Raw genomic sequence first — 21712 nt, 5'->3', positions numbered from 1 at the left:
ACTCTAGAATGCGTTTGTACAATATGGGTATCAAACGAAAGGTGTTAATGAGTGTTTTAAAAGGGAGTGGGCCTTAGTTCTATGGGTGGACGCCATTTCGAGATATCGCCATAAAGGTGGACCAGGGGTGACTCTAGAATTTGTTTGTACGATATGGGTATCAAATGAAAGGTGTTAATGGGTATTTTAAAAGGGATTGGGCCTTAATTCTATAGGTGGACGGCTTTTTGAGATATCGCCATAAAGGTGGACCAGGGGTGACTCTAGAATTTGTTTGTACAATATGGGTATCAAATGAAAGGTGTTAATGAGTATTTTAAAAGGGAGTGGGCCTTAGTTCTATAGGTGGACGTCTTTTCGGGATATCGTTATAAAGGTGGACCAGGGGTGACTCTAGAATGCGTTTGTACAATATGGGTATCAAACAAAAGGTATTAATGAGTGTTTTAAAAGGGAGTGGGCCTTAGTTCTATAGATGGACGCCTTTTCGATATATCGCCATAAAGGTTGAACAGGGGTGACTCTATAATGTGTTTGTACGATATGGGTGTCAAATTAAAGGTATTATTAAGAATTTTAAAAGGGAGTGGTGGTAGTTGTATATGTGAAGGCGTTTTTGAGGTATCGACCAAAATGTGGACCAGGGTGACCCAGAACATCATCTGTCGGGTACCGCTAATTTATTTATATATGTAACTAGAAGACCCGACAGACGTTGTCCTGCCCTAAATTTGGCCAATCTGCATACATTTTAATAAGCTTTTTCCGTCTGACCACATTTTGGCCTATATCCCGAGACCATAGTCACCCAGGGGTAAGAAAATTACCCTCTAATAAAGCACTCATCAACAGCTTACATTTGATATCCACATTTTATAAACACATTTTAGGGGTACCCGGGTCCTCGTTTTCGCCTATATCTCGAGACCCTAGTCACCCAGAGGTATGAAAATTACCCTCTACTAAAGCTCTCATCAACAGCTTTCATTCGATATCAATATTCTATAAACACATTCTAGGTGTACCCGGGTCTACCTTTTGGCATATAGGTCGAGACCCTAGTCACCCAAGAGTATGAAAATTACCATCTACTAAAGCACTCATCAACAGCTTTCATTTGATATCCACATTCTATAAACACATTCTAGGGGTACCGGGTCCACGTTTTGGCCTATATCTCGAGACCCTAGTTACCCAGGGGTATGAGAATTACCCTCTACTAAAGCACTCATCAACAGCTTTAATCTGATATCAATATTCTATAAACAGATTCTAGGGGTACCCGGGTCCACTTTTTGGCCTATAGCTCGAGACCCTAGTCACCCAGGGGTATGAAAATTACTCCCTACTAAAGCACTCGTCAACAGCTTTCATCTGATAGCCATATTCTATACACACATTCTAGGGGTACCCAGGTCCACGTTTTGGCCTATATCTCGAGACCCGAGTCACCCAGGGGTATGAAAATTACTCTCTACTAAAGCACTCATCATGATATGCATAATCTAGGGGTACCCGGGTCCACGTTTTGGCCTATATCTCGGGACCCTAGTCACCCAGGGGTATGAAAATTACCCTCTACTAAAGCACTCACCAACAGCTTTTATTTGATATCCATATTCTATAAACACACCCTATTGGTGCCCGGGTCCACGTTTTGGCCTATATCTCGAGACCCTAGTCACCCAGGGGTATGAAAATTACACTCTACTAAAGCACTCATCAACAGCTTTTATTTGATATCCATATTCTATAAACACACCCTAGGGGTACCCGGGTCCACGTTTTGGCCTATATCTCGAGACCCTAGTCACCCAGGGGTATGAAAATTACCCTCTACTAAAGCACTCATCCCTACTAAAGCACTCGTCAACAGCTTTCATCTGATAGCCATATTCTATACACACATTCTAGGGGTACCCAGGTCCACGTTTTGGCCTATATCTCGAGACCCGAGTCACCCAGGGGTATGAAAATTACTCTCTACTAAAGCACTCATCATGATATGCATAATCTAGGGGTACCCGGGTCCACGTTTTGGCCTATATCTCGGGACCCTAGTCACCCAGGGGTATGAAAATTACCCTCTACTAAAGCACTCACCAACAGATTTCATATGATATCCATATTCTATAAACACACTCTAGGGGTACCCGGGTCCATGTTTTGGCCTATATCTCGAGGAAATATGCTGTTTTGAGTATTTTCCCGGCAAGTATTCGATTTTTTCTCACCTTTTAAACCTTCCCTAGACCTCCACGAATAATTCAAGACCAAGATAAGATAAATCCGTTCAGCCGTTCTCCAGTTTTAGCGAGACTAACGAACAGCAATTCATTTTTATATATATAGATACCACGAACAGTATTCCTGCCATGATGCCAAGGGCTTTTGATTTCGCCCTGCAGAACTTTTTCATTTCATTCTACTTAATATGGTAGGTGTCACACCCATTTTACAAAGTTTTTCTCCAAAGTTATATTTTGCGTCAATAAACTAATCCAAATACCATGTTTCATCCCTTTTTTCGTATTTGGTATAGAATTATGGCATTTTTTTCGTTTTTCGTAATTTTCGATATCGAAAAAGTGGGCGTGGTCATAGTCGGATTTCGGTCGTTTTTTATACCAATACAAAGTGAGTTCAGATAATTATGTGAACTGAGTTTAGTAAAGATATATCGATTTTTGCTCAAGTTATCGTGTTAACGGCCGAGCGGAAGGACAGACGGTCGACTGTGTATAAAAACTGGGCGTGGCTTCAACCGATTTCGCCCTTTTTCACAGAAAACAGTTATCGTTCTAGAATCTAAGCCTCTACCAAATTTCACAAGGATTGGTAAATTTTTGTTCGGATTATGGCATTAAAAGTATCCTAGACAAATTAAATGAAAAAGGGCGGAGCCACGCCCATTTTGAAATTTTCTTTTCTTTTTGTATTTTGATGCACCATAGCATTACTGGAGTTGAATGGTGACATAATTTACTTATATACTGTAAAGATATTAAATTTTTTGTAAAAATTTCACTTTAAAAAAAATTGTTTTTTAAAAGTAGGCGTGGTCGTTCTCCGATTTTGCTAATTTTTATTAAGCATACATATCGTTATAGGAGTATGGTTCCTGCCAAATTTCATCATGATATCTTCAACGACTGCCAAATTAAAGCTTGCAAAACTTCTAAATTACCTTCTTTTAAAAGTGCCACGCCCATTGTGCAAAATTTTACTTATTTTCTATTCTGCGTCATATGTTCAACCCACCTACCAAGTTTCATCGCTTTACCGTCTTTGGTAATGTATTATCGCACTTTCTCGATTTTTCCAAATTTTCGATATCGAAAAAGTGGGCGTGGTTATAGTCCGATATCGTTCATTTTAAATAGGATCTGAGATAAGTGCCCAGGAACCTACATACCAAATTTTGTCAAGATACCTCAAAATTTACTCAAGTTATCGTGTTTACGGACGGACGGACGGACGGACATGGCTCAATCAAATTTTTTTTCGATCCTGATGATTTTGATATATGGAAGTCTATATCTATCTCGATTCCTTTATACCTGTACAACCAACCGTTATCCAATCAAACTTAATATACTCTATGAGCTCTGCTCAACTGAGTATAAAAAAAGAACATGTGTAAAAATAATTTGACAGATGTCGCTTTGTAGCCGCCGTCGTGAATGTAATCAGGCCTATAGAATGCAAATCCCTGCGTTAAAGTGAAAAAGAGAATGAAACGCATTGCATAAGATAGGTATATAAAAGATAATCGTAGAAGGCATATGCATAAACCATAAATTATTAAAGAAGGTTTAACAGAGGATCTTCTCCAACTTACACCAACGCTATCAAAACAACAATGCTCCATTGATCGTCGTTAAGTTTTAAGTGTGGATACATTTAAAAAATACCAAACATATAATGATATGCTAATTCAACCCATTTTTATTGTGAACTCTTTTCATTGCATTGCTATATACTGCGACTTTTCATTTTAAAAGGAAATGTATATTAAATATTCGTTTTTATTTCGAAATATAACTCGGGCGTGAAAGTTGTTAGAAGCGCGGCAAAATCGTTGGCACTATGTTAGGCGTATTGGCCAGTGTTTATGAGTTTTTAACAAGACCTAGTGAAGTATACGAAGGTAATTTTACGACGAAAATTTACAGTGACGGGAGTAAAAATTGCCCTGTCCTACATGTAATTCGCGCAAATAGGATAAAGGAAAGAATTTACCCAAAAAGTGTTCAACACGGAACTCGAATTGAAAACCTAACAGTTATATGTTTGTCTTCATGCGTAATAGTTTTTTCCAGTGTATTAAATTTGAATTAAGCTAAAACTAAAAAATAATTTGTGTGAAATGACTTACTTTTATTTTGTGAAAAAATATGAAAAAAAATATAATTTTGTAATTAATATTCCACTATCATTAAATTATTGCACTACGTCCATGTAGGACTATACCTACTGGTCAATAAAGACCTCATATAAACTGAGTACATCCATAGTGTTACCAGAATTTGTTAAAGGAACAAACGGAAAACACCGATTTATTTCCAGAGCTTCACCTTCGGCAATTAGACTGGCTTGAATTACGATTACTTCTAAGATGAGGCAGTTATCAAACAGGTCCTCCAATCCTCTGAAAATGTCCGTACTGGGGTATTCAAAGCTGCGAGTGCTTCCTTGGTGTGTCTATTTATCTGAAAGAACTTTTACCATGAGGCAACTAAGATGCAGACTTTAGTGATCAACCAAAAAAAATATTTTTTTTTTTTTTTAAATTATATGTTTTATTTATTTGAAGTTTTATTATTAACCAACTAAAATTGTCCTATTCAAAAGATAATTCAATGAAAAATTATTTAAAAATTAAAGTACAAGGTATACACTACATTTACTCCCCCTCCTATATTTACTCCCCCTCCAAAAAAATTTAAAACAAATAAATTATTAATTAATATTAAATTCAACCTATTTTGTTTTTTATTGTTTAATGTATTTGTATTTAAATTAGTGTTAATAAGTATGTTTGCTGGTTTTTGAAATATTTTTAATAGTATTTTTGTATTGAATTTTAAATGTTTTATGTTTCTTAGAGATAACTTTAAAAGGTTCTTCATAAGGTGATTCTATATTAGATTTACGAAGAACTTTAACAAAAACATACTCACAACTTTCTAATTTTTTAGGAACGAAAAAGTTTTCTTTCTTATGATGAACAACTTTAGAACGAACAAGCGAAAAATATTCTCTTAATTTTTGAAGAGCGTCATTAGAAAAATCATGTTCTTTATTACTATTGGAAATAATTAATTCACCAGGTATACTAAGTGTTGGCCATAAACAAGTTCAGCAGATGAACATTTTAAATCTTCTTTAATAGAAGTTCGTAAACCAAAAATAATTAATGGTAAAATGTCAGACCAATGAACCGAGTCGTTTGATGCTATAAGTGCTGCTTTTAAAGTTCGATGAAATCTCTATCATACCATTTGCTTGGGGATGGTAAGGAGATGTATGAATTTTATGAGAACCTAATAGTTTGGTTAATTCCGCAAAAAATTTTGTAGTGAATAGTGAACCTTGATCTACTGTAATATTCAATGGTATACCAAATCGTGGTATATAATTTTGAATAAAAGTTTTTACTATAGTATTTGTTAAAATGTCTTTAAGTGGATAAGCTTCAGGCCCACGTGAAAATCGGCAAATAATTGTTAAAATATAGCAGTTTTCATTTGAAACAGGAAAACGTCCTACATTATCCATATGAATATGTTCAAAACGACCTGACGGTATTTGAATTTATTGGATAAGAGATTTAGTATGTCTTGAAATTTTGGATTTTTAACAATTGATGCAAGATGAAGTCCAATCGTTAATTTCTTTACGCATGTTAGGCCAATAATATTTATTTTGAATTAATTGTCTAATTGTTCTTATACTTGGTTGAGATAGTGAGTGAATTTTGTCAAATATAATTCTTCTCATAGAAAGGGGAACATAAGGTCTAAAAGGTTGTAGAGAAACATCACACCATATATTTAAATTAATAACTGGAATATGAATTTCTGTTAAAGTATTTTTAGAATTTTGATCAGAAATGGTTTTTTGTACAAATGTATCAGTTTGTTGTTCTTTATATAAATTTTCTAAATTTATATCTTGAGTTGAAATTGCATTTACTTCTGGAATACGGGAAAGTGAATCGGCAACTATGTTCTCTTTTCCACGTATATATTGTATATCATTTGTAAATTGAGCAATATATTCAACAAAACGCAATTGACGAGGAGATCTATCCACTTTAGAATTTAGAATATGAGTTAAAGGTTTATGATCAGTATAAATTGTAAAAGTTCTACCTTTAAGAAAATGTTTAAAATTTTTAATTGAATTAGTTTTCTTGAAAAATAAGCTAAGAGTTCTAGTATACTATTACTAGTTTGTTCAAGAACTGCTCCAATAGCTACATTTGATGCATATACTGCTAATGATAAAGTACCATTTTTGTCGAAATGTGTAAGTAAAGTATTTTTAGCAAAAAGTTTTTTAACATTTTCGAAAGCTGTTGTGGTTTCATTTGTCCAATTTAATTGTTTGAGTTTGTTTTTAACTGCATGTGTTAACATTTCATGCAGAGAACTGAGTTCTGTTGCTAACATTTTAATATATCTGTAATAGTAATTTAACATACCTAAAAAATTTTTTTAACTTATTTATAGAAATTTGTTTTTCAAAATATGTTATGATTTCAATTCGATATAAAGATGGTTTAATGCCTTCGCCTGAAATTTCGTAACTTAAAAAATTTAATTTATTTACACCGAGAGTACATTTTGAAGGTTTGATATTTAAATTATATTCTTCAAGTCTTTTGAAAACTGATTTTAAATGATTTATATGTTGATATTCATTATTACTGGCAATAAGAATGCCATCAATGTATGTAAATACAAAATCTAAATCAGAAAATACTTCATTAATAAAGCGTTGGAAAACTTGAGCACTGTTTCGTAATCCGAAAGGCATTCTTGCGAATTCAAACATTCCACACTCACATTCTTTCACATTTTCGTGTACTCTGGTTGTTCATGACCTTATAAAATGTGTATATCTGTTCACTTTTTTATTGGTCTATTTTATGTATAGTAGTCTTAAATTTTGTTTTCATTTTTAAATTGCAATCACCACTTTCTGTTCGCAAAATTTATGGATAAACTATTTAATTAACTAAAGTCTTTCCCTTTTTTTTCTCCATGTTTTTTTTAAACTACTCGCTGGTGTTATTGTCACTAATGCAATAAAAGATTCGCGTAGGATCGCTAAAAATATTTTGTGATCAACCAAATAAAAATATTAAATTTTTTTTTATTTATTTGAACTTTTATTATTAACTAACTAAAGTCTTCTTTTTGAAGTAATTCAAAATTTTCATGTTCAAAAGATAACTCAATTAAAAATTATTTAAAAATTCAAGCACAAAGTATGTAACAAAATAGTTAACACTATACCGACTTCGTCAGCTGGTTCTGGCGAAATTTTGTTCATATCGGAAAAGCAGTGCCAACAAACGGTGCAGTGAAATAACTCCCAAATGAAATAACTCCCAAATATTTTCCATACAAATTGGGACTTATTTCATAATTTTTGCTGGTAATTATTTCATAATGAAATAACTCCCGAATGAAATAATCCCCAATAAAATTTCTTTTGGAGTTATTTCATAATTTTTTGAGATTGGGTGTTATTTCATTTTTATTGGGACTACTTCATTGTTTGTAATTCAGGAATTGGGAGTTATTTCTTTTTCTTAAAAATACAATTTTATCAAACTTTGTCGTTCTTCTAACAGTTTCTATGGGTCGGCTATACATTAAGGGACCAATTGGTTTTATTTGTAAACCAAAGGGGTTTGAACTTTGAAATTTTGCACATAGGTTCTCAGGGAGTTCCCCAACGAGAATCAGTAAGTAATTTTTAATTGTTATTAACAATTTACTAGTAATTAGTAGATAAATTTACCATGGTATAACTATCACTTTTTATCTACATACGAAGACTCTCATAAGAATTTTATAAATAAGTACACTTTATAATATTTATAAAACCACAATCAACTATTTTCATTTGTTTAAATTTGCGTATTATTGTAAAATTTAATGATTTATTTGTTTACTTTCCGCGAACACAAGCATACAGCCATTTTATCTAATTCAATGCTTGCTTGGTGGTTACCAGATGCTTTAAATTGTTCCAACGAATGAAAAATTTTTAAATAGTACCAACGAGGAAAATGGACCTTTTTCATTTAACTCTATTTATTTATTTTACAAAAAAATAGAAAAGAATAAAAAATCGCGCGATGCAGAAAGGTGTTCTACGCAGGCTTGTTCCTTTTATTTTTTACTTTTAATACAAAAAAAAATAAATGTAAGGCGCGATAACCTCCGAAGAGATCTAAGGCCGAGCTTCTCTACCAATTTGCGTCGTGCTCCTCTTGATTTTCCCTACAAATTGGCCGGACGGGACCTACATGATTTTATGCCGACTCCGAACGGCATCTGCATATGAGTTTTCACTGAGAGCTTTTCATGGCAGAAATACACCGGGAGCGCTTGCCAAACACTGCCGAGGGGCGACCCCGCTTAGAAAAATTTTCTTCTAATTGAAAAACCTTATTTCTAAAATTTTTGATGTTGCTTTGCCCGGGGTTTGAACCCAGGGCATCCGGTGTGGTAGGCGGAGCACGCTACCATCACACCGTAAAAAAAAATGCGACTTTTAAAATTAATTACGTTTACTTCGACGACATTATTCAAGTTTTCTTGTAATTGTAACATTTACATATGTACATAATAGTTTGCTGTATTTTTTAAATCTCATTGTACCTGATTATATAGTATAAAGATACCATTTCAAATATTGATTTGGGATTTATTTCATTTTTTTTGGGACTTGTGGTTTCATTATGAAATAACTGGCAAATATTGGGAGTTATTTCATTTCCTTCTTTGGGAGTTATTTCACAGCACTCCAACAAACACGGAAATCATTGTGGAATATTCCTTAATTGAGAGTCTGGGTGTTGTATCAAATTACTCCCCCAATAGAGAGATAGTGAGACCGAGCACCCTCTCCACCTAGCATACCTCAGATTAGGTACATATCCGCCATTAGCTTCGTGTTCCTTAACCGGTGCAATAGTGCAGTGAAAATGTTTATGTTGCGTTTGATTAGCTAATGACCATCGGCGTTGCCACAGCTGCTCAAACTTTGCTGAACAATGTGATGTTCTGTCATAAAAGTAACACTGCTATTAAAACTGCAGCTCGAACACCACAGGACTGTCGAATTATCAACTTGGCATGCCGCACGCCATGGCGGAACAATACAAGGTGGAAGCATGGTGACATACATGTACTTTGTTTTTGTAAATTCGATGGACAAATGTCAAAATCGTACAGCGCCGGAAGTTGATGTATCAAATCAAATAAAAAAGTTTATAATCAGCTGTTCTCTGCTGCCACCTTGTATCGTTTCGCCATGCCGCAGGCCAAACGTACTTCACAGAAAAGCAATGCTGTACTCGGCTACGGGGAGTTACGAGAGTCATGCAAGAAAGGCGTTTCCGCCGCCTTACCTTAAGGCTTAACTCATGTCTGACATGACATTGTTCTCAGAATGCGTAAAGTTAGCTTAAAGTTTAATTTAATACTACATTTTTGAAGTTTTTCGAATCTTTTATAGCCTACGCACGAAATTTAGAACTTAGATTTATATTCACATAAGCAACATGTGTAAATTGTAACGAAATCATATAAATGTTCCATGTAAATCGATTTTTCATGTAAAGATTGGACTTCATAAGGCGAAAATGACTGACATCAAAAACTGCTTAAAGCTGCCCATTTGTCAGTTACAGACTCGATGTCGATAAAGCGATGCGTAGTCCAAGCTCACGCTTAAATTTTGTGTTAACTTCTGACGCAAAACGTTTCATTATTTCCTGTTGTTTCACACGCTGTGGCATTATTTATTGATAAGACGTCAGTTGGCAAACGAAAATAAATTGAAAACATGTTATCAAATGAAATTTGAATGTCAAATTTACTTAACTCTTACTTTGTACTCAAAACGAACGGCAAACGAATTAAATGTTGTATGACAAGCCGTTTTCATTGATATTAAGTTTGTGGTCAAATTTTACCACGTCGTTTGACCGTTATGCGTTGAACTGTCTTTATATTTATATTTTTAATTTTTTTTTTATAATTACAGCTTACACTTATTTGCCATACCATGGCGCAATATTACCAGTTCTTCTTGTTAATATCTCCTTCGTGCTATTCGTCTTTCGCATCGGACCATGGTTTATGCGAAATCGTGAACCCTACAATCTCAAACGTATTCTGTTGATCTACAATGTAACACAAATTATATTCAACTTAATTATGGTTGGATTGGTATGTATTTTCTAAACTATGTTGTACATATGTATTATTCCAGTTAACTTATTTTCATTTTCTTCAATTTTTTCATATTTTAGAGCGCTCGTTTAATTCTTATCTATTATCAAAATCGCGGTTTAGCTTGCATTGAACCAATACCCTACGAGCATCCACAAAAATCATTTGAAATATTTTGTGGTTTATTATATCTTGGCAATAAGTTTCTTGATTATAGTGAAACGATATTTATGGTATTACGTAAAAGTTTTAAACAAATCACTTTCCTGCATGTTTATCATCATATAATGATGACGTCATTTGTATTCCTTTATATCTACACGCAAGGATCTGGTGGACATTCGAGTACTGTGGCAATGATAAATGCTCTCGTACATTCAATAATGTATATTTATTATTTGATGAGTTCACTGAATGAGAATATGAAAAAATCATTATGGTGGAAAAAGTATATAACACAAATTCAATTAATACAATTTATAATTGATTTTATACATCAACTGTGGCCGTTGGTATTTGTTCCCGATTGTCGAATACCGAAAGTATGGAGCTATATTGCTTTGACCCAAGCAACACTTATGATTTATCTATTTGGCAATTTCTATATGAAATCTTACATACGAAAACCAAAAGCGAAAAAAGTTGCAGAGAAGCAGACTTAATTATCTATTTAGGTCTACTTAATTAAATAATTTAAGAAATGTTATTAATTTTTATTTAGAAAACAATTGGATTCAAATATTTGTGATATTTTTTATTGAATGAGGCTAAATATTATTATTTACCGACAAAATTAAATTTTTATTCAAGTTTTATTGTGTAAAAATGTGCTTAGAGTTCAAATAGGGGGTCCTTGCTGGTATTTAACTTATTTTTAAGTTTTTTATAATAATTTTTCAATATAATTAAGAATATTCAATATTGTAGTGAATTAAAGCAACGTTTCGGAGAAAAATAGCAGAGCTGAGCGCCAACAATCAGATACTTAAAGCCCGTCACATAAGCAGTTTTTCATAAAGATGCCCTAAAACACAATCTAAATGCATTATGGTAGATTACACGTATTTTTATGGAGAGTGGCAGATGGAGCGACACTAGCGCCATCTGTCATGAAAAGTAGTCATCTTTCAACTTTTGTTGCAAGCAAAGCATAAGAAGAAGAATTTGACATTTGATTTGGCTAAGGCTGCTTTCACACTTGGCAAGTGAAATTATTTTTCCCACTCGTTGGTAACTCATCTAACATTTTTCACAGTTAAAAACTGCAATTTAACAAATGAATAGGACACAAAATATATTGTATAGTGAGAATTTTTATAACAGTGCTCCGAGAAATTTTGTATGTGAATGGGCAAGGCGAAATAAACTTCAATTGCCAGTTCCCAAGTTCCTTTATATTTACAAACTCAACATCTTGGTTGATTGTGGCGCTGTTAGTGGAATGCATAAGATTGCGTGAATGCCGCCAAACTATCGTGCTTTTAATTTTTTATCCATACACAATTTTTACATAACTTTAATTTAAATGTCAAATGCTATTGAAAACCAAAAAATTTATATTATACAATCTTTTCTTTTTAATTAAGTTGGACTAATTTTACAATACGCAAGCATCGTTGATATTCTTCAAACAATCGAAAATATCGAATGCCACCAATAACGATAGTTTCGCATAATTTATGAAATGCCATTGATTTCGTTAATAATGCACCCATAGGACCTCTAGCACACCAAAGAAATTGCGCACAAATCTAAAATTTTTAAATTAAATAATTATTAGATATATTAAAATAAATAATTAATAAATTTTTTTGATTTTGTGTATTTTATTTTTGTTAGGTCCTCTACAAAATATTTGTAACATTTGTTCGTAAATAGTTGAACAAAAGTTCTGCATACCTAATCCTTACTGTGCCCTTGAAATACTGGATCTCATTGATAAAATTTCAAGCTTAAGCTCAATTTGGTATGAAAAAAAATTCTAAGCTCAAACTATTTACCTCAAACTGCAACAAAAGCTCACCCAAGATTGAGCTAAACGAAATATTATTTGCTTAAGCTAGCTTTAACAGCATTTTTTCAGCTCAGTTCGATCATTGTGGATAAAATAGGTGTAATAACTTGCCCTAAAACACAATCTAAATGCATTATGGTAGATTACACGTATTTTTATGGAGAGTGGCAGATGGAGCGACACTAGCGCCATCTGTCATGAAAAGTAGTCATCTTTCAACTTTTGTTGCAAGCAAAGCATAAGAAGAAGAATTTGACATTTGATTTGGCTAAGGCTGCTTTCACACTTGGCAAGTGAAATTATTTTTCCCACTCGTTGGTAACTCATCTAACATTTTTCACAGTTAAAAACTGCAATTTAACAAATGAATAGGACACAAAATATATTGTATAGTGAGAATTTTTATAACAGTGCTCCGAGAAATTTTGTATGTGAATGGGCAAGGCGAAATAAACTTCAATTGCCAGTTCCCAAGTTCCTTTATATTTACAAACTCAACATCTTGGTTGATTGTGGCGCTGTTAGTGGAATGCATAAGATTGCGTGAATGCCGCCAAACTATCGTGCTTTTAATTTTTTATCCATACACAATTTTTACATAACTTTAATTTAAATGTCAAATGCTATTGAAAACCAAAAAATTTATATTATACAATCTTTTCTTTTTAATTAAGTTGGACTAATTTTACAATACGCAAGCATCGTTGATATTCTTCAAACAATCGAAAATATCGAATGCCACCAATAACGATAGTTTCGCATAATTTATGAAATGCCATTGATTTCGTTAATAATGCACCCATAGGACCTCTAGCACACCAAAGAAATTGCGCACAAATCTAAAATTTTTAAATTAAATAATTATTAGATATATTAAAATAAATAATTAATAAATTTTTTTGATTTTGTGTATTTTATTTTTGTTAGGTCCTCTACAAAATATTTGTAACATTTGTTCGTAAATAGTTGAACAAAAGTTCTGCATACCTAATCCTTACTGTGCCCTTGAAATACTGGATCTCATTGATAAAATTTCAAGCTTAAGCTCAATTTGGTATGAAAAAAAATTCTAAGCTCAAACTATTTACCTCAAACTGCAACAAAAGCTCACCCAAGATTGAGCTAAACGAAATATTATTTGCTTAAGCTAGCTTTAACAGCATTTTTTCAGCTCAGTTCGATCATTGTGGATAAAATAGGTGTAATAACTTCTGCATAGACGTCAAAATTACAAATAGAATGTATCACCTGATTTTTATTTGACTATCGCTTTCTCATTCTGTATCTCTTTCTATCTACCGCTCAAGATAGCTGGCCCTATGCGCCGCCATATTGAACACACTGCCAAAACGCAGCCAAAATGCGAAAAAGTACCATATTGAACATCATGTCAGGCAGTTGACGGATAAGATATCACACTTGTTTTATCCACAATGAGTTCGATTCAAAATGATGGAACTTAAATGAGCGATTGGAAAAGAAAGGTAAAACGAATAAGTTTACGAAAGGGATCACTACACAAAAAAAAAAAACAAAATACCTAAATCAGAAAACTTTTGAAAAACTTCCTATCTAAGAATTTGTTTCAGAAACGCGAGTATAAATGAAATATATTTTGTCGTTAAATAGAGCGTTTACAGAAAGAAAAAGCTAAGGTAAGTCGTTATTCCACCATATTCTGTGGTAGGGAATTTTCCGAAGAAATTTGGAAATAGGGCGTTCTTTGAAAGTTGCGGAAAAAAGCATTGTGGTTAAGACATGTGTGATACCTTCAGCATAGACGTCAAAACAACAAAAATCTCTTTTTATCGCTCGCTAGAAATAGCTCAGAATAAGCGGCGCCGTATTAAACATCCTGTCAAAGCGCTAAAAAAGCAATCTTGAACATACCGTTAGTAAGTTTGAGGGATAAGATATCACACTTATTTTTGTAGGAAAAAAGTGCACATAACACCCAAAATTCTTTAAGACGGGCATAAATACTTGAAAGATAAGTGTGAAAAGCGGCATAGTTCAAAGCTTAACATAAAGCTTCACTTGTAAAATGCAATAAAACCTTTAAGTTTTATCTCCCATAAAAGCCTATAAAAGAATTAATATATCTCCTTAAGATCGAACGAATTGTTATATCTTTTTCTTCACTTTATGCATACAAAAACGAGACGAAGGTAAAGCTTATGCTTGAACTTCTAGACTTAAGCTGAGCTTTCGCGCTTCAGCTCTAAGTTTTACCCTCTTTTGGAGCATGATAAATACTGCCTATCATGGAAATAACTGGACAGGACCTAGGTTAGGTTAGGTTAGAGTGGCCACCGGTGCGAGCACCAGTGCACTTAGGCCCAAAAGGTCCCATTGTGATACCACATGGATATCACCCCTACTCAAACCAACAGGTCGATTCAGCAAATGTCAGGAATTTATTAGGTTCCAACTTAGCCAGATCACAAAGATCGTCAAAGAAGGAAGATCCCAGAGATTCCTTCCTTTTGCGCCGAAGCGCAAGACAGTCGCACAGAAAATGCTTGACTGTTTCTCTCTCCTCTTCGCCTATGCAGCTCCTGCAGTAGTCATTATAAAGAGCACCCAACCGTTGGGCATGCTTCCCGATTGCTATGTGGCCGGTTATAAGTCCAACCACCAGAGATATGTCCCCCCTTCTAAGAAGAAGGAGACTTCTTGTACGTCTCGCATCCCATTCAGGCCACACGCGCTTAGTGTGGTAGCAGGATACGAGATTGTTCCATCTCACACTCACTTCCCTAAGGAAAATTCCTTTCAAAGTGAGCCTACAGGTAGCGAGCGGCATGCTCAATCCCTTCCAGGACGACGAAAGCGTCGTCAGCCATCTCATTGCCGGGTATTTCCGAGTGTCCAGGCACCCATAACTGAGGGAAGTTTGCTCAGTGATCTCGTTCTCCACTGTCCTGGACTTACATGTGACCGATTCAAGCGCTTTTAGTGCAGCCTAGCTGTCAGAGTAAATACAAATTTTATTATAGCCGTGAACAGCATTCCTCAGGTGATCAACGGCCTCATTTATAGCAGCCACATCCGCCTGGAAGATGCTGCAATGATCGGGTGGGCTAAAGGATATATTCCACCCTAGTTGAGGTGCAAAGACCCCGCTGCCCACCTTTTTATCCAGTTTGGAGCCGTCAGTACAAATCTGCAGCCTAATGCTCAGGTCCGGCGGGTCCTTCAAGGAACAGGACCTAGGTTACGAATAATTTTTTTCATTGTTTTCTATCCGTGCAGTACCTGTTACACATATACATTGTGAATTCATACAAGTGAAAAATCTTTCTATTCCTCCATTGCCATACCTACCTGTCAAATAATAACTGACAGTGAGAAAGGCTGTCGTGAATGGCCAGAGAATGGAAGATAGATTTGTTTTTTGCTTTGCTGCCATGAATTGCCCACTTGTGTCTCAAATCAGCTTTTCTTTTAAATGTGTATACTGAAAATAAGACTACATATTTCTATTCATTTCTAAAATCTAGTTAACATATAAAATCTGAGCAGCCAGTTAAGCAAACATTTTAAAATATGTAAATAATGCAATAAACCAGTCGTTTGAAAAAATTTTTGAAAAACACTATTGATCAAATAATTTAAATAATCGAACAGCGATTGAACAGGCGATCGAGGTTGTTTAATATTGCGAACGTTTTTGTCAAACATTCGCCACTTGTATGAATTCACAATGTACATATGGGGTATTCCATCCCAGTTCGACCAATTTTGAACCCGACCCCTTTAGAATTGGCTGAAAGTTTTTCTTCTTTTTCTAGCTTACGAAAGACGTTTTTCAAATTTTTTCATCCAACTCAAAAAAAGTTATGCATTTTTAAAGAAACACCGTTTTTGTTTTCAAACTGCTATAACTTTTTCAAAAATTAACCGTTTGGGATCTTTTTTTTTTTTATTTGTTTTTAAATGTACTTTTCGGAAAAAATACAAAAAAATGTTTAAAGTTTTTTTTTTTGTAATTTTTCAGTTTTTCGAGATTTTTCGAATTTCGCCATTTTTTTTTTTTTTTTCTCATAAAAAACTTCAATCAATTCTGCAATCATCCCCACTAATCCCGGAGTGGGCCGATTATTTTTTTTTTTTTTATTACTTAATTGAAAAACAAAAAACTTTAAAAATTTGTTTGTATGTTTTCCGAAAAGTACATTTAAAAACAAATTAAAAAAAAAAAGATCCCAAACGGTCAATTTTTGAAGAAGTTATAGCATTTTGAAAAAAACACCGGTGTCCAACTCAAAATAAGTTATGAATTTTTAAAAAAAAAAGGTGTTTTTTTTTCAAAATGCTATAACTTTTTCAAAAATTTACCGTTTGGGATCTTTTTTTTTTTTAAATTTGTTTTTTTTTTTCTTATATTCAGCTGAGCAGAGCTCACAGAGTATATTAATTTTGTTTGCAGAATGGTACCCCGTAACGGCATAAACTAATCGAGATAGATATAGAATTCTATATATCAAAATGATCTGGGCGAAAAATGAAATTCACTTAACCATGTCCGTCCATCCGTTTGTCTGTCCGCGAACGCGCTAACTTGAGTAAATTTTGAGGTATCTTAATGACATTTGGTACGTAAGTTCCTTGGCAGTCATCTCAGATCGCTATTTAAAATGAACGAACTCGGACTATAACTACGCCCACATTTTCGATATCGAAAAACCGAAAAAGTGCTATAATTCATTACCAAAGACGGATAAAGCTATGAAACTTGGCAGGTGGGTAGACCTTATGACGCAGAATAGAAAATTAGTAAAATTTTGGATAAATGGGGGGGCACCGCCCACTTTTAATAGGAAGTAATTTACAAGTTTTGCAAACTGTAATTTGGCAGTGGTTGAAGATATCATCATGAAATTTATTTTATTTTTAATTCTTTAATCACACACAACAACCAATGGTTATATTTACAGTGCATGATATCTTACACACTAAGATTTTAAATAAAAATTTATAATATTGAAACCTATTCATGTAGGCTTTCATATCGGGTTACCTGGTTAATAAGTGATAATTTTATACAACACATACAAATACTCAAAAATAAAATAATCCTTTACTAGTTAAGTAGATAAATAAGCTGAAGTGTATAACCAGAGAATATTTGAAGAAAAACAATATTCGGAGTACCTAGAATAGATGAAAAACGTATACCATGAAGAAATAGAGAGAGAGGTATACACATCATTTGGCAAAGTGTTGCATAACTTCGTGTTTGAACCGGGTTGTGTTTTTCAAACCTCTAATCGCTCTTGGTAGATTATTCGAAAGGCGAACTGTGAAAACAAAAAACTGTCGCTCGGTAACCGAGCAAGTATATTTCATGCTACAGATAGCGAGTGATCGAGAGGATCTCATGAAACTAAAACGCTCCTTCAAATAATCTGGCTCATGTGTAACTATGACTTTATGTAATAATGTTAAGCATCTGAGTTTTAAGAGATTTTCAAATGAGATGGAAAATATTTTTAGAGCAAAAGTTGAAATGTGATCATAACGTTTAACACTGTAAAAAAACCTAGCCACGTTGTTGTATAGGATATTAAGTTTCCTCCTACCCATGCAATCACAATCGGCATATAGTTCACAGCCATATAGCAATTTCGGTATAAGATACGGTTTAGCTAAAAGTAGGCGAATTTTATGTTGTGTGAATTGCTGGACACTCCATAGTGATCTCAGAATGCTATACACGTGGCCTACATTAGCGATTATTTGGTTGTTCCATGTTAGCGTTGTATTGAAAATCACACCCAGATTTTTTACAGTGTCTACATATTTTATTACAGTGTTATTCAACTTTATTTCGTGAAAATTTGTGAGTTCAAATCGTTTTTTATATATTGCGATACATTGGGACTTGTTGGGGTTGAAGACTAGGCCATTATGACAGGCCCAAGTGTAGATCTGATCTAGGTCGATGTTTATGTTCCCAATGCAATCATTTATGGAATCTAAGGGACAACCAAGATATGATTGAACGTTATCTGCAAAAGGTAAATTTGAACTAGGTTCAGTGACGATGAAGAGAAATTATACAATTTATTGAGTTTTATGCATAAAAGTGTGTAATCTACAGAGTCGAAAGCTTTGGAGTGATCAATTAGAGTTAGAAATGTTACGTTATTTTTGTCTATGTTTGACCTTATATCATATGTGACCCTTAGAAGAGCTGTGGTACAGCTCCTGGTAGGTCTAAATCCAGATTGATACTGGCTATGCAGTGAGTTATTATTAATGAAGTAACAGATTTGATTGTGCATTAGTCGTTCAAGAACCTTAGATAAGAAATGTAAGATGGCAATTGGCCTAAAGTCGCCATTGTGTTTCCTAACCGGAATGATTTTAGATTTTTTCCAGCAGTTTGGAAAACCCGACGTAAATAAAACTGTATTGAAAGCGTAAGTAAGGTATGGTAAGATCTTTGGGAGTAAGCACTTCAAAAACTTCGGGTGAATACCGTCGAAACCCGTGGCGTTAGACTTTATGCTAAGTATAGCTTGAACAACATCGCACTCATCAACACTCTTAAAACTGAAATTAGACGCAGCTAAGCTACCTTTTTCATTGTAACGGTCATAGCATATATTACTATTACATACCGACAAATCGACAAACATTTCTTTTAAGTCGTTGATGACCAGGGATTCATCATTAAAATTATTTTTAGCTCCAATGCCTATTTCGCGAATACGTTTCCATATTTGACTGGAGACTATGGCCGAGTTGAATTGGCTTTCATAAAACGCCAACTTCTGACGTTTAATGGCTTTTGTCACTTCCTTACTATATGTGTTCTAAATAAAAATTAGCAAAATCGGATAACGAACACGCCCAATTTAAAAAAAAAAATTGTTTAAATAAATTTTAACAAAAAATTGTATATCTTTTCAGTATATAAGTAAATTATGTCAGGATTAAACTCCAGTAATGATATATTGCAACAAAATACAAAAATAAAAGAAAATTTTAAATTGGGCGTGGCCCCGCCCTTTTTCATTTAATTTGTCTAGAACACTTTCAATGCCATAAGTCGAACAAAAATTCACCAATCCTTGTGAAATTTGGTAAGAGCATAGCTCCTATGACGATAACTGTTCTCTGTGAAAATGGGTGAAGTCGGTTGGAGCCAAGCCCAGTTTTATACACAGTCGACCGTCTATCCTTGCGTACTTATCTGAACTTACTTTATCTAGGTATAAAAAATGGCCGAAATCCGACTATGACCACGCCCACTTTTTCGATATCGAAAATTACGAAAAATGAAAAAATGCCATAATTCTATACAAAATACGAAAAAGGGATGAAATATTGCGATTCGATTGGTTTTTTGACGCAAAATATAACTTTAGAAAAAACTTTGTAAAATGGGTACCATATTAAGTAGAAGAAAATGAAAAAGTTGTGCGAGCGAAATCAAAACCCCTTGGAATCATGGCAGGAATACTGTTCGTGGTATTACATATATATATAAATTAGCGGTACCCGACAGATGGTGTACTGGGTGACCCTGGTCCACATTTTTATCGATATCTCGAAAACGCCTTCACATATACAACTAAACGCGACTCCCTTTAAAACCCCTCATTAATACCTTTAATTTGATACCCATATCCTACAAACACATTCTAGAGTCACCCCTAGTCCACCCTTATGGCGATATCTCGAAAAGGCGTCCACCTATAGAACTAAGCCCCACTCCTTTTTAAAATACTCATTAACACCTTTCATTTGATACCCATTTCATACAAACACATTCCAGGGTTACCTTAGGTTCATTTTCCTACATAATGATTTTCCCTTATTTTGTCTCTAAAGCTCTCAGCTGAATATGTAATGTTCGGTTACACCCGAACTTAGCCTTCCTTATTTGTTTTTTTAATCATCAGATTAACGGTGTCCCTCTAGAATCTGAGCACTCCCTGAACAGTGGTTACCAGTTCGCCCTTTCGTTTTGGCAGAAATTTTACCCGGGTTTGAAAACTTCCGTCTTTCGCCGAATTTTGGTTAATATTTTAGAATTTTTTAGACAGCCGTGCAGCTTTATGAATCTCTAAATGTTGAAACTTTGAGCTGGGTATGAAAATATTTCGGGAAATAGCGATGTCAATCGTCCTCGCTCCATTTATGATTATCTGAAATTGCTGTGCAAATATATATTTTCAAATGCATGGAAAAAAGCGGTAGAGACTACATATCTCGAACTAGTATACATATGCACTCTATATGTGTATTTTTCATTTTTATATAGAAAGTGGGCGTGGTAATCAACCGATTTTGGGATTCTGGTCTATACCAATTCTATTTTGATAAGAGCAGATGGTTATAAATAATATCAAAACACCTTCAACCGTTTTTGAATTCGATGCAAAAATTTTCAAAAGTTTCGAGGAACCTTAGTAGGATCGTTACGCGCTTTATTCAAATACAGTTTTTAAGTCAACCTTACGAAGTAGTGTAGCCCCCAGGGGGTTAGAATATACCCGAGGTAGGTATGCCTGTCGTAAGAGGCGACTAAAATACCAAATGGATTCAAGGGGTTGTGTAGCGCAGTCCTCTCAAGGGAGTTGCCATCGCAATATATAGCTTCTCCAATTGTCAACCTCACCTATCCGTGGCGAATCCTGTTTTATTATCAACCGAAGCTCTGGCGGATCTAAACTCCTCATGGATCTAGGGGGTGGGAGGGCGGCATGGCCTAGAAGGTCACATATGGTCATAACAAATCATTCCCGAGATGGTCGGGCTTGGTACCGGAACGTAGCGGATCTGCACCCGGCGAAGGACCATCAACATTGATAACTCTCCCAAAGGCCTTCGGGGACTGTCCTTATCGCTACAACAACAATAACAACAACATCTCGTAAAGTACTGAATTATCACAACATTAATTTCTTTTTTTTTTTCTTTTTATTTGAGTTGTTAGGGATCTTTCTTCTTTACCTACCTTTACGTTGCAGATGGGTTTTGGACATCTAGGAACGCCAGGGAGTATATTTAAAAAAAAATTGGAATATTTTAAAAAATCGACTTTTTGCCAGCTATCAAATCAAAAGAAGAATTATTTGGAGTGTTTCCAAATATTGTTCAAAATTACATGAATCACGATTGGTTGAGAGAACGCGCAATACTGGCACCAAAAAATGTACATGTCAGTGAAATCAATCAACACATTCTGAAAAGTTGCCAG

General features: G+C 34.4%; 1 protein-coding gene across 1 annotated transcript; it reads left to right on the top strand.

Annotated features, from left to right (window-relative positions):
- Window positions 1-4021: 4021 nt before the first annotated feature.
- Window positions 4022-12296, top strand: LOC137234053 (very long chain fatty acid elongase F-like). The gene is made up of 3 exons (XM_067757720.1): window positions 4022-4150; window positions 10294-10478; window positions 10562-12296. The coding sequence occupies exons 1-3, from the start codon at window positions 4090-4092 to the stop codon at window positions 11141-11143; spliced, it is 828 nt and encodes a 275-aa protein (XP_067613821.1). The 5' UTR covers window positions 4022-4089; the 3' UTR covers window positions 11144-12296.
- Window positions 12297-21712: the final 9416 nt, after the last annotated feature.

The sequence above is a fragment of the Eurosta solidaginis genome, chromosome 5 (genome assembly GCF_040869045.1).
Source record: "Eurosta solidaginis isolate ZX-2024a chromosome 5, ASM4086904v1, whole genome shotgun sequence".
Lineage (NCBI taxonomy): Eukaryota > Metazoa > Arthropoda > Insecta > Diptera > Tephritidae > Eurosta > Eurosta solidaginis.
The sequence above is the reverse complement of the archived record's forward strand: the minus strand, read 5'-3'. Positions and strand labels throughout refer to the sequence as shown.